General features: G+C 37.5%; 1 protein-coding gene across 3 annotated transcripts in view; it reads right to left on the reverse strand.

The window, feature by feature from the left end:
• Window positions 1-1,500: 1,500 nt before the first annotated feature.
• The window catches only part of SEC23A (SEC23 homolog A, COPII coat complex component), a 30,676-nt gene continuing 17,954 nt past the window's right edge, over window positions 1,501-14,222 (reverse strand). For all 3 annotated transcript variants that reach the window (XM_054828541.1, XM_054828539.1, XM_054828542.1), the window contains 8 exons: window positions 13,560-13,666; window positions 12,408-12,561; window positions 11,670-11,747; window positions 10,458-10,619; window positions 8,930-9,016; window positions 7,333-7,488; window positions 6,645-6,710; window positions 1,501-3,039 (listed from right to left, as the gene is read on the reverse strand). In XM_054828541.1, coding sequence (XP_054684516.1) covers window positions 2,950-3,039; window positions 6,645-6,710; window positions 7,333-7,488; window positions 8,930-9,016; window positions 10,458-10,619; window positions 11,670-11,747; window positions 12,408-12,561; window positions 13,560-13,666 — 900 coding nt within the window. In that variant the 3' untranslated portion in view covers window positions 1,501-2,949. The remainder of the gene's footprint in view (window positions 3,040-6,644; window positions 6,711-7,332; window positions 7,489-8,929; window positions 9,017-10,457; window positions 10,620-11,669; window positions 11,748-12,407; window positions 12,562-13,559; window positions 13,667-14,222) is intronic.

Consider the following 14,222-nt stretch of genomic DNA (forward strand, 5'->3'; position numbering starts at 1 on the left):
AAAAAAAATCCTCAACTCTCCAAAAAAGGAGATCCTGAAGCTGTAATGTAACATGGATTCAGTTACTGTAAAGTATTTCCAAAGGTTCTTTGGAAACCGGCTGCGCCAGTCCTGGACCTGTGAAGTGAGGGGAAAGGAGAGGCCAAGCCAGGGCATTTGCCACAGCAGCTTACACTCAGCCCAGAAAGCCAACCGTGTCCTGGGCTGCATCAAGAGAGGCGTGACCAGCAGGTCAAGGGAGGTGATCCTGCCCCTCTATTCTGCTCTCGTGAGACCCCACCTGGAGTACGGCATCCAGCTCTGGGGGCCCCAGTACAGGAGAGACATTGAGCTGTTGGAGAGAGTCCAGAGGAGGGCCACAAAGATGACCAGAGGGCTGGAGCACCTCTCCTATGAGGACAGGCTGAGAGAGTTGGGATTGTTCAGCCTGGAGAAAAGGCGGCTCTGGGGAGATCTAATTGTGGCCTTCCAGTACCTGAAGGGGCCTACAGGAAAGCTGGTGAGGGACTGTTTATCAGGGAGTGTAGTGACAGGACAAGGGGTAATGGGTTTAAGCTGAAGGAGGGTCGATTTAGATTAGAGGTTAGAAAGAAATTCTTTACTGTTAGAGTGGTGAGGCACTGGAACAGGTTGTCCAGAGAGGTTGTGGAGGCCCCATCCCTGGAAGTGTTTAAGACCAGGTTGGATGAGGCTTTGGGCAACCTGGTCTAGTGGAGGGTGTCCCTGTCCACAGCAGGGGGGTTGGAACTAGATGATCTTTAAGGTCCCTTTCTATGATTCTAAGACACCAAAGGGCAGAGGCTCGCTGTCTCGCCACGGACAGGGCAGAGCACTGTCAGGGGATGTTCCTTACATCTCTGTGTGGATGGCAAGGAGTCTGGTTTTGAGGTTCAGTCAGAAACACTTCAGAGCTTTGAGGGTTTTATAGAAACATGGACTCATCATCCATGTTTTGGATGATGGCTTCTATTGCTCTAAATGGTTCATTCCAAAGTAGAGCTTAAACACCACTTCTTTTCCTGAATGAAGGGCAGCTCTCATGCTTACAAGGTCCAGCAAACTTTTACCTTATCTTTAATATGCCAGCAGTTAGAGCTTTGTGTTGTGGGCTGATCTAAACACATGGATGGCATGTGGACATGACAAATGGACTGTAAGTACAGGACCTAAGGCAATGAAAAGGAAAGAAAAAGTCAGACGCGTGTATAGTACATACAGCCTGGGTAGGGAGGAAAGCACAAAAAAACCCCATCCATTATCATGACGTGGTGATGAACTGATTTATTATTCAAAAGGTATTTAACTGCCAAATAAATTGGACATATTTAGCGTTACGAGAAAACTTCAAGCTGTTCATTAGCTAAACCAAAACAAAGTCAAGAGGGCTAATGAATTTTTATCTCCTAAACTGCCACTAGTGTGAACAGTTTAGTATCTCTGGAAGTTGAACAAGTTTGATACCAATTATTACATGAACAAAAGTGGTGAAGTTACTCTAAATTTTATCATTGCTACCTTTATTTCCACATTTCATTTCAAGCACCAACAGAAACCAGCACAATAAATACAAAAAGTGAGAGAAAAACATCTATTTTATTTGTGTTGAGGCAAAAGGAGCTCATCTCATTCAGATCAAAGAAATGGAGAGCAATTCATTTAATCAAGTTTTTGAGAATTTACAGAAAACAGAAAAAACCCTCATGCTTATCACATCAGATATGATTGAATTTCCTATGTCAAAATTCTCCCTCTTTAGACTTGGCACAATTTTTCTTGCTCATTACCACATTTCACATCTTTACTTGTCAAAATGTCGCATTACCTATGTAAACATCTGTTTTATGTGTAAACTTCAACAAGTAAATGGGAAAGCCTACTAATTTATCCACCCCCCAAAAAAAAAAAAATCAAGTGTGAACTAAATATCAAATTAATTACATCATATTCTATATAATACTGTTTCAACAAGAACTATAGCCTGTTGAATTCATAACAAAAAGGATGCAGAAACAAAAAGCAGGTGAGCAGTGTCATGCATTAGTGTAATAACATTATAAGGCAATAATAAAAAAGATTAATATATTTATTTTTTTTAAAAGCATACTCGCCAAGACAAAAATCAAGGCTGTACTCCTAGTCAGTTCATTTTGGTAGTGTAGGATTTCTTCTTAGCTCAAGCTAAAAGTGTTAACTTTTGAGCACATTCATCTGCTACTGTGTTTGACAATAGATAACTCGTCAAAAATACAACATGTGGATTTCAATTTTGTGCAATAACAGATTTTTTTTACTTTTTCAGTTCAAATTCTTTATGCGGAAATAAAGAAAAACTCTGCTCCCAAAGAATCAAGTAGGGTAAGTGGCAAGAAATATTTGAAATTAAATACTCCTAAAATGAACAATACATGAACAATAATCTCTCTGCAGGAAAGAAAACTTCAGCAGCCTAAGTCAAAAGGCTGAGGTAATACTATTTTTATATGCTTTTTGTTGCTTCTTTGTTCACTCCGTGCTCAAATCGAGTAAGCAAAAGTAGTCATATGGCAGTCTGGAAAGCCCGACATCACCAAAGATTTCCTTTATTGTTCAACGTGCCTTTGTAGTGCAGAGTAGAATCAGCCTCAAGCATTTAAAACGGAAACTGAAATCACACCTCAAAGTTTTTATAAATGATCTCAAAGTAATTACAGTATCACAGTAATCAAAATGACTGTTCTTTTTCCTCTAATTATAACTTAATCTACTACCTGTCATTTTTACAAACTGCAGTTCACATTAAAACATTTGCTGATAACAAAAGTTTTTCTTTGAAAACAACACTGCTTTACATCTATTCAGGCAGCTTGTGCATATCAGAGCATTCTGTCAAGAGAGACATGGAAAAGGGTAAAGGAGAGAAAGCTGAAATACGGCTACAGCTTATCTGTGCCTTTAACGCACTGCAGAGTCTCACGCAGCACTAGAGACAGCAAGTTTCTTCAGATGATCCATAAATACTTGCAAGCTGACATCATCAGTAAGAATGGGTGCTCCAGACTCCTATAAAATAAAAGGAAACAAGGAGAATTGATTATACTCACTGTGAAGAAAAAGCATTTTAAGGCACGATACGATCCATTAAATGAACACTTTATAAATTTAGAAAGACCTTAGAAGCATATCGTTGCTGAAATCCTCTGACAAAAAACAGCAGACTGTACATTTACATAAATTTTCATATGTTTACATAAATTCAGGCATAACCCACACTGTCTTCCTTATTAATGCATACAGCAATGAGCTGCAGTACAGGAAGATATTTACATCAACCACACAAAACTCAGAGGTTTTGACAGCTGCCAAACACTAACTTACAAATTTTTTTAAAGGTAAATAAAACTTCCACGCCACAATTCCTGTATCATTCCTACCTCAGGGGAGCAGACAAAGGTGAGAAAAACAGAAACACACAAGTGGCACAACTAACAAACCAGTATCTGTCAGTGAAGCTCAGACTTATCAAAACAGCAGAAGGAGGAAACAAATCCACTGAGAGTCTGATTTGACTCTGACTGAAGGTCAACTAGCCTTCTCAAGGAAAGCTGAGCCAATTCCCTCCTATAGCTCTGTGCCACCTCAGAGAAACACCAAAACCAACATCTGAAGGTCACACCACTGCAAAATCAGATCACAAAATATTAAAAAAAAAACAAAAACAAACAACCTTTGGGGTGGATTTTTGCAATTTACTTTCCGACCTCAGATGTAATTTTCAGAAAGCCAAGAAGTTCAAAATTGTCATCTTTTAATTACCATTTTTAAACAAATTTAAAAGTCTAAATAAAACAGCAGTTGGTAATTCTGCAAATGTTACATAGTAACTCTCTTAAATCCTTTGAAACCAATCTGCCATTACTTTCATTCCAGATGTAGGAAGAATTCCTATAAATCTCAACAATTCAACCTTTTCAAAGGTACGAAGCACCCATGTTTCCAAACAAAATCAGAGCTGTCCGATCTCTTACAAAATCTTCCAAAACACAGACAAGAAAGTGTTAACGAGGATGCTTAGAACCGGTGCCCCTTTTTGAGAGCTGGCCCAGAACAGTTCTTGGTTAATGATCAAGGGACAAATCACGGAGCAGTAAGAGTTCTTAGATCACTCAACACACTTGACACAATACGCAGCCACTCTCAGGGAAGGCCCACTAAATTATCTATCAGCTCATGGTAGCAAGATGAGAATGAATGACTGCTCTGCTTACAAGCCTGCCAAACGCTAAGCCTGAGCTCTCTTATTTAAGAGCCCACAATGGAATTACACATAGTTTAATTCCAAGGCAGGATATGATTTGCCACCTTGTGTCTTATGTGTGGAAGGACAGTATATCATCCTCTACTACAATAACCACCAAAGGAGCTGACAGACCCCTAAGAAAAGAGATCCCTCACGATGACTGCTAGTGGTAATCTAGGGTAATTAAAACCAATGCACAAGACTCTATTCCTGAAGCTGAACACCTCATCCAACACGCGCACACAGGCAGCTGCTGTCACCACTGCTACCACCAACAGCAGTAGCTTTACTCTGAAGACTGGGAACTCTTCATGCTAGTAAGTAAGGTAGCAGAGTATTTTATCTGCTGGGGAATAAAGTGAAAACTAGCAAGGTCACAGTTTACAAGTGTGAAAAGTACATGAGAATTAGCTTTGATTTTTCACAGACCACCTTAAATTTTGTTTTCTGTTCATTCAAAATTTTGATCTAAGGCATACAAGGACAATTTAAATTTAATTCACAGTGATTTGGTGACAGCTAGCTGGGCATTTGATAAGACTTGTGCCACTGACCTCTTCATTTGTTTCAAATTGCAAATTCCCCATAGTTACCAAGACAAAAAAAAATATTAAAAAAACCCCAAAGAGCTGAAAATAAAGGCGTTCTCAAATAAATGTCATATCCAATATAATCTGAAAATTTCACCTGCATCTTCAAAGACTAACCTACATAACAGAGCTGTAAGAAAAGTTTACCATTATTTTCTGAAAATGTTTTCTATACTATATAAGGCACCTACCTGCTAAAGTTTAAAAAAAAAAAATCTTTACTTACAATATTAAAAACCAAACTAGTCAATTCACCTCCTGAAACATGGTCTCAGTGGTGTGTGGGTGCCCTCTTCAGGACTAACAAATTTTTCTGTAGACTTTTGGTTATGCACAAAATAAAATTACATGAAACAATCCAGGAAGCTCATGAGAAAAACAAGAGCAAAACCAATTCAGTTTAAAATTTTCTCCCAACGGTTACATTTCTCATTTCATAATTTGTACTTGGTTCAACTCTGTTCACAAAAAACCCTGCAATCACAGGAGGATATTATGTTGAGCGTACACGCTGCAATGTCACTAGGGAGATTAGCACACCATTTATGTTACCCTAGAGCTGAATTATTTTCAGCGTTAAAAAAGGAAAACTGTCTTTTCTAAGATGTACCAACGAGTCTCACTTGTCCAGTATAAACCATTTTCTTAGAGATCAGTTCAAGAATTGTTTTGTATTTGCATTTACATTTGGAATACTTTTTTGTTTGCTCACTAATTAAATGAGCAGCAAACAGTTATCCTGTACTGTAGGAAACAACAAAACTTCAAAAATTTCCTGGTAATGTTTAGATAAAAACAAGACTTTTCAAACTACAGGATTTGCTTGTATGTTGTGGAGGAAACATGAAGAAGAGAGACACTAACAGATTGTTGGACTTTGGAGGCAAGAGAGCTGGGTTCAAATCGCACTGTCCCTGACTAAGTAGAAAGTTTTCAAGTATTTTCACTCTGGATCTCAGTGCTCTTCCCTGCCAGAAGTTTCATTAAAACCAAAACATCCCCATGAAAACATACCCTGATAAAACTTACCTGACAAAAAAAAAAATCACTGCCATAAAATTCCTACAGAGCACTCACTCATGATGTATGAGTATGCCTTTTAGCAAAGTACTATAAAAGTACAGTTAACATGTAGCTTCAACTGTCTGATGCCATTACATTTTCATGAGAAAATGAAACTGCACTAGCATTCACCCACCCAGCAGTGTTTCTCTTCCCGCTATAAAAGCTGAATGTGGAAGGAAAACATGGAATAGGGATGCAATGTTCAAGAATACAAGCTGCTCCAGAAAGTTTAACTTTTGAACTCTTACGTAACTTTCTTCCTAAAGGCAAGATTTGAAAAACTGATTCTCATTCACCTGGGCCACAAAAATTCTGGAAGACATCAGTACACTGGTACTGGTGTACATTTCAGTTCTTGCTTATAACTAACTACAAAATTTATTTACCCTATTGCAAAAAGGTCCCTTCGTCTTTATGTGTGGTAAGCGCTCTGATTCTAAGGACTTTAATGGTATCTGTCTAAGAAAGATGGCTGGACGTGAAAGTAGCCTAACAGAAGCTTAAAAAAGCAAACCAGATCATTTTTGTCTGAAGAAATGAAATCCATTTTTCTTAACTTTCACCATTTTGGTAGCATCAGGCCAAAACTGCATTCTTTTACAGTTTCAAAACTTGGCATTATTACTTGTATGTACACAATGTATCAATTTCTGAAATAGCGAAAAAGAACATAAAATCATACATGCAAGCTTTATCAGCAGATTCACACTTACCTGTCCCCACGCATACATATTGTTATGAGTCTGAGAGGGATTTACTTTTGAAAGCAGGAAACGAGCCTTTAAAAAACAAACAACATAGACGACAAATTAATCTGCTCAAATAGAAGTTTCCTGTACTCAGAAAAAATTACATGTGCACAAAATATAGCATTTCTATTATATGTGGAGATAAAACCATGCACAGAAACCTATTTAGAAGAGCAAGTAGCACCTCTATAAATAAAGCCACTCCCTGGATTCTACAGCTGTAATGCAGAACTGCTAACAACTTTTCAATGCAGCAGAAAGTAAGCTTTTGTCTTTTTCTAAGCCCTAGCAAAGCAAATGTGAATCTTAATAAAATACTAAGTTTAAAAAAAAACAACCACCACAACACAAAGAATACTTCTAGCATTGGTCCAAAGACCCTGACAAGTACTATCTTTTTTGTCTTACACACCTCACACAAGGAATCCAAGAGTCCATCAGTATGGTAAAAATATTAATAAATAACAGGATTCACAAATTAGGCAAAAAGCTACTATTAAATACCTGGCTCTGTAAAAGCTTTAAAATTCAAAGTTTTCACTTGCAATTTACGTATTTACATAGCACAGAAATGCATGTTTACTACCAAAAAAATCTCATGACATTACTAACACATCACTTCCTAGATTATATAATATATATTTTACCATACCTGGCTTCCGCCATGCTCTGTATCAATGTATCTGGGCATTGGAAATCTGGAATGCAGGATTTCTTGGGCATCATCTATTGGAGCTTGTAGCAAGTGATGAAAGTTTTCATATTCTGGCATATCTTGGTAACCTGATTTACGCCACTGAGCTATGGTCTGGGGACAGGGGGAAGAAAATTTAGAACTGATTCACCAATCTTTCTTAGAGGATACACTGGGCTTTTCAGAGGAGAATGTGCCATTGCTGGCCTCTTTTCTATCATTCACCCCTTTCTGCCCTATATGCAAGTTAATTTTTACAAGCCAAGTGCAAGTGTGCAAGTAACATGCTATTAGATTTTTATTTTTTAAACAATTTGTAGGCCTTCTGTATTTCCTTTTTTGCCATCCTTTGTATGCTAAACATTTAGTTCATGAGGTCAAGGATACTATTTACAGTTCTTAAATGTACATGTCTATGACACATAAGAAATAAATATTTGCACTGATATTTATCTTTCAGGGCACGTAGTGCAGCCTCCCCACCTCATAGGAGCAATGCTGGCTGCTCAAGGTCAGCTCACTGATACAGGGTGTTGTTAGGAAAGACCTGGAGAGACCATCAGCAGGGGCTCCCCCTCCTTTGCTTGGCAGCTGTTCTAAGCTGAGGCTCTCACTCCTGGCTCCTGCCTGAGCTCCACTGCAGCTGTGCCCATACTTGGCCATGCACCCCACTCATCCGGACCCCACCCGGGGGCTTGACTACCCGGCTGGAACTGGGATCTGCCTCATCCCCATCGACTTGTGTGATGACCTGGACTGGTGGCTGATCCTGGCTACTGCCCACAAACTGCTCTGCTTGCCTTGCTCAGGTAGTGTGGGGCCAGGTCCTCACTGGTGAGGCCTCTGCCTGCCTTGCAATCATGCTGAGCTCCCCGTTCCCCTTCCCTCAGGGAGCTGCCTGTCCCTGCTGCTTCCCGACAGCATCTTACAAAATTACAGAGAACATTTTTCTACTTAAGAAGTGTTAAAGTTTAGTAACTATTTTAAACAGCGCAGCTATGAGGACGTGATACTGAACAGTATTTCTCAAACTCTCAGCTGGGAACCATTTACAGTAGAAAAGCAGTAAAATTCCTCCAGGGCAGCAAAGCACCAGTAAGTCACAATCACTGATATTTATATTACTAGTGAATGTCTATCTACTCAACTGCCAGGAGCAGTTTCATTCCTCCAGGACAGTGCAGTTGAAGGGTGACTATAAAACTTGGTGTTCTGACTCCCTATCCTTGAAGAACTAATTTAGAGGTCTAAAATGAATGAGTGAAAACAGGGGGGAGTATGGGGAATAACACTCTTAAAAGTTGGAAAAATATTGATCTAAAACAAGTAATCAGCATATTGAAGCTAATTCATCTGAAACCCATCATAACAAACAGCACTAAAAATGTGATGTCAGGCATGTTCGGTTACCAAACTACAAACATGAATTAGGAGTCTGATATCAGCCACACAGACAAGAGGTTGAGCATTGGAATGCTTTAGAACTGGGGCTTGACTTTCATAATGTAGGACTCTTCAGGAAAAGAATATTTATGTAAGAAATGACAAATCTTACCTCTCCATGATAAATAAGAATCTGGAAAAAGGTGTCCATAAGGAGAATGCGATCTGGTAAAATGCTGCTGCTATCCAGAAGAACAGGCTACAATTTAAAAATAAATACAGAATTACCAACTGATGCAGAATTGAACAATCAGATGGCAGTACCAGCTTTTTGAATCAGTCACTGAATCTTACAAACTTTTTCAATCACTTACTAAAGCTCCATATTTGCTTCTTTTCATGTTATACATCTGCAACCCACACAATCTCATTCGAAAGTTATCCAGCCTGATTCTGAATATGTAACTTCATGAAAGTAATCAAAATTGTATTGAAGAGCTGAAACCTCATTCATGATTACACACTTTTCTAGTCTTTCAAGTACCTCCATATTTACCAATACAATGCCATTAACTTGAATGATATTTCAATGTATAAAGATTCAGTAGTTATTCAAGTAGAAAACTTGGGGGTTGGGGGTTGTTTGGTTGGGGTTTTTTCTTAGTCCTGTCATTACAGCTATTATTACTGTATATATATATCCACCAATACTCTATAAATAGTCATTATTTATGAAATCTAATGTAATATTTAAAGTTTTATAGTGTCATTGCCCTTAAAAAGGTGAATTATTAGCACTATATGACTTAAATGAATCAGTACCATATGATTTAATTGGATCAATCTTATTAGGGATACCAGAAATATTAACTATTCCAAGAATCCAAAAAAAGATTATTACTCATTCTACACTGAGGTGTCAACTCCCACTTGATCATGCTTGTCCTTTGCATCACCCATGTGACTAATTGCTATTCGTACATGGGAAAACAATCTTACACCTGTAGATAGCTCTGCACAAACCACCTCATTACTTTAATTGAAACTCCACTTTTAAAAGTCTTTTTTTAATGCCCATGACATAGTCTTAAAAAAGAAAAAATCCTAACAAAAGTTAGAATTCCAACCTGCCAAGATCCTTGCCTACTATGTCATATCCTATCTTACACTTCTTTCACAAGCTTCTTGGACAATCATCTTTTTATTTTAGGTCTATACAGAACATGGCATGATAAAGTCAGCTGGAAGGTTCTGTGCCAAATCTATACATAATGGTAACCACACCAAAATTAGAAGCTTTGGATGAGGGCATTAAGATAGAGGGAATTTTGTACATTTCAAAAAAAACCCAACTTTTCTTTCAAACTCTACAGAAAAAGTACATTCTGATAAAAAAAACATTTTTGTTGATGTTTACATTCTGGCACCACAAAACCAAAAGCAAAACTCCTATAGCTCTCAAAAAGTAACAAACAAAAATTACCATTCCTTAGTTTAAAACATCATCTCTTCACAAACTGACTTTTATTCTCAAGACTATGCTACATCAGAATTCTGATATATGCTCCGTTCGTAGTATGTTCTTTCTCATGCAATAAATTTGAAAACAACACATTCTATAACATGTAACAGTAAGGACAACCATCCTCTCTCTCAAAACAGCACCTTTTAACCTACTATTATGTTATATATAATGATACCTCTGGAGGTCCATTGAAAGAGTAGGCATAAAGAATCGGCTGAACCATGATAAGTGACTGAGTTAGATCTTGACGCATAAAATGATGACGATAGTATGAGCTCTCATCTGGACTGTTATTAAAAACTTGTAAGAAAGGAGATCTTCTCAAGTGAAACATAAACTGCAAAACAAAAACCATTTGCTTGAACTTTCACAGATAAAAAGGAGAGTTGTACAAGGAGAAAAGTGTTTTCCATAAACTACATGAGACCAATGCCCCAACAAAACTGAATTTCAAGTCCTCTAACATTTTTAACTTGTATATGCACCTTTCCCAGTTTTTGTATACTCTCATGAGAGTAAGAGAGAGATCAGAACTGATAAATCTACAAAGGAACTTTGAATTAGAGAAAAGTTGAGTATTTCTTCGTCTCTACTACTAAGTGATAAACAGTGATTAAAAGTGATGCTACGTGATACTTAGTATCTTGCTACGTGATACTTAGTATCTTGCTACGTGATACTTAGTGATAAAAAATAACATTAATCACAGCAAAGTTGAACTTCCCTAGTAAAATGGAAAAAGCAAATATTTTCCTTGCTGAATCAATCTCTCCACATGCTGAATTAATCTCTCCACAACACTTAACACCTTGAGACAGATTGGTAGAAAACTCCACAGAAATATCATGGAAGTCTATGAAGAGTCCAAAAGCAAAATATCAGGAGCTATCAGAATGGAGGAATTTATCAGAATGGATTATTAGCACACAAACTATTCAAAGTTTAATATAGTCAAGCTCAAGTTCACTTCACCGGTGAAGTGTTTCTTTTCAGGTCAGTATTATAAATCATATAGGAAAGAAACAGCAAAGCAAAATTGTATCTTTTCTCACATTTTCTGACTTTCTTCATTAAAACAGCCCTTAAAAAATGAGTGTCATTACTTGAATTACAAACTCAGGTAAGATGACAATTCCATTATACAAGAAACAAAAAGCACACACAGTTAGAGGAAGTTTAGCTGTGGGGACAGAGGGCAAAAGGGGACACAGCAGCGCACACAACAGAAGTGATTTGCCTAATGTCACATGCCAGACAGTAGCTGGGAGCAGGGGGTCTTCTCATTCTGGTATCCAGTGTAAAGCCTTGTTTTACTGGGCTACAGTGTCTCTTCCTTCACTAAGCATTCTCTCTTTATCCCTTATAGACACACCTTCCTTCTACTCACCTGTGGGTACAGTGAAAAGGTTTCTGAAAATCTGAAAGAGCTTGGATCATCCTTGTGATATTCTCCAAATTTCTGACACTGGAATAAAAGAAAAATTTATCTAAATTAAGAAACATACTTGCTTGGTCATGCCGTTACTGTAAGTTTGTTTGGTTTTAGTAGACACATGATTCCAGGTGCTTACAACTTTGTAAGCAAACAGAAACCTAGCAAAATCACTGACAAGTTCTTTTCTTAACAAGCAGTAATTTCCTTGCATATCAGGTTTTAATCACTTTTTGGTTTTTTTCTCTAAAAATCGCTAAGCAGAGTTAGATGTTTAAACAGTCCTGGAGAACATGTTTAAAAATAAATTATTAATAACTATTTACTTACAAGTAAGAAAGAAAAAAAAATGGACTTTTGAAAATAAAGAAATTCCATATGGCTTTCTAGATATTTTGGTTTTGGGGGGTTTTTTTTGCTAAAAATATTTCATCTACAATATCATTATAGGCAGCAAAAAGTAGAGAAAGCTTTGATTTCTGCTAATCTGCTAGAATTTCTCTCAGTTGCTGAGGACTGAGGAAACATTAATAAATGAACTAAAAACATATCTGCTCTTTTTTCCACTTAAAATAGAAACTCTTAGTTAATTCTCCATACCCACTTATGGAAATGAAGCATTCAGTTCTTTTGTTTGTTTGTTTTATTTTTAAAAGAAAACCAATCCAACTCTTTTAATATAGTCCTTTTTACCAGTCGTATAAGTTGTCTGTCCAGCCACCTAAGCACATCAGGCCCTTCTTCTGTCTCCGCCCTATACACTGCCAGCCTAGCCATGAGAATTGCAGCAGCTTCCTGGTCAAAAGATGCAGCAATGTTTTGAATCTGTGTCTGTGCATCTGCCCAGCTGCAAAAGAAAAATACAAGTACTTGCATCACAGTGAAAGGAAAGATGTCCAACCTCAAAACAGCCTTTCAAAATTAAGGCAAAGAAACCAGTGTCAGCAGCTTAACAAGCTCTTGCCGGAGCTTCAAAAATCTACCGGGTGTAATGAGCAGCTCTCAGTTAACCATTCTTTAATTAGAAATGTCCTTTCTTTGGACAGATGCCATGCAACCAGTGAAATAAAATATAATGACACTTATAAAAGTTATTATATTTTAAAAAATATTAATTATGAAAAGTAAGTTACAAAAGGCACTGTCCGTGAAGCTAATCAAACATTCCCACACTAGCAGTTTTCTCGTGCACCCTGCTTGTTCTTTTCAATTTACAAGGTGAACTATTAATCTGTCCTTTTTTATTAGTAAAATCTTGACAACTAATGTAAGTTAATAAGATTCATATCAACAGTAAGGGCAATGCTTTTTTTGATAAACTGAATTTTCCATAGAATTAACCAATCAATAATCTCCTTCAGCTTAAAGGAAATGTCACTGGACATTGAAAAAAAACCTGCATAATATTAAACATCGCTTTCTAAAACTGTGAAGTAAATTGATTCAAGGAAGCTGCAGGTAAAGGTTATACATGAAAGAACAGGTATTTACAACCCCCTGAACTGCAGCTAGCACTCAAGTTGTGAAGTGATTTTTGCCATTCCTTAAGTCCAACCATCTCCTCAGTTTAGGCCACAGAATTTCACTCAAAGCTTCCTCTTCATCTAAAATCACTTGGGTTACTTCAGAGCACTCCCATTACATCATTATACCACCACTGCAACCGCTCAGAGAAGAAACAGTCCACAAAACAAGAGAGGCGACTGTCTCAAAGGTATGATCATGTCTTCACCACCTGTGGCACTGCATATCCCAGAACAATAGACTGGTTAAAAACCTAAAGATTAAAAGGCATATATATATATCCTGCTTTTTCAAAAATGATTCATCACAAGTAAAACATACTTTCTGGCAACTGTGGTCACTCTGATACGTCTCTGTCCGCTGGAATGCTGGTACTGAGTGACAAACTGGATTGCACCACGTCCTCCTTGAGGAATGGGAGCATTGTGCTAAGTACAGGAGGAAAAAAAATTAAATCTCAAGGGAAATCTCAAGATTTTACAGTATAATTCAAAAATGTACCAATAAATTACTAGAAAATTATGAAATTCTTTGAAATAGGCAGCTCAAGTTATATAAATGCATTGTCTGATGCTTTTGTTATGTTGAGTACCTTCAGTAAACATGGCTAATAAACTTGGGAGACGGTTAAGGGATGTAAGGAGCAGTTGCTGCTCCACCAGATACCCTTAATCAACCAATGCTCTCTCCTTCCACATACCCTTACGGAGACAATACTTTCAAAGGGGCTGTGTTACAATTGCTGATTTCACTAGATTCTATTTGAACATCATGTGATTCACTAGAATCACAGGGCAACAAAACTGATACTACTCTAAAATGTTGATTAATGAATCCCAGAAAGTGCCATTGAAACGTAAAGATTGAAATTCAGATGTAAACTAAAATTTCAGAACTCTGGTCAGTAGAAATGCAGGTTTATGCACTGCTAACAAGGTCAGTAACTCCAAAAGAGAAGGAGAGCTGAAATCAACTGTTACACAC

The sequence above is a fragment of the Grus americana genome, chromosome 5 (assembly GCF_028858705.1).
Source record: "Grus americana isolate bGruAme1 chromosome 5, bGruAme1.mat, whole genome shotgun sequence".
In the NCBI taxonomy this organism is placed as follows: Eukaryota; Metazoa; Chordata; class Aves; order Gruiformes; family Gruidae; genus Grus; species Grus americana.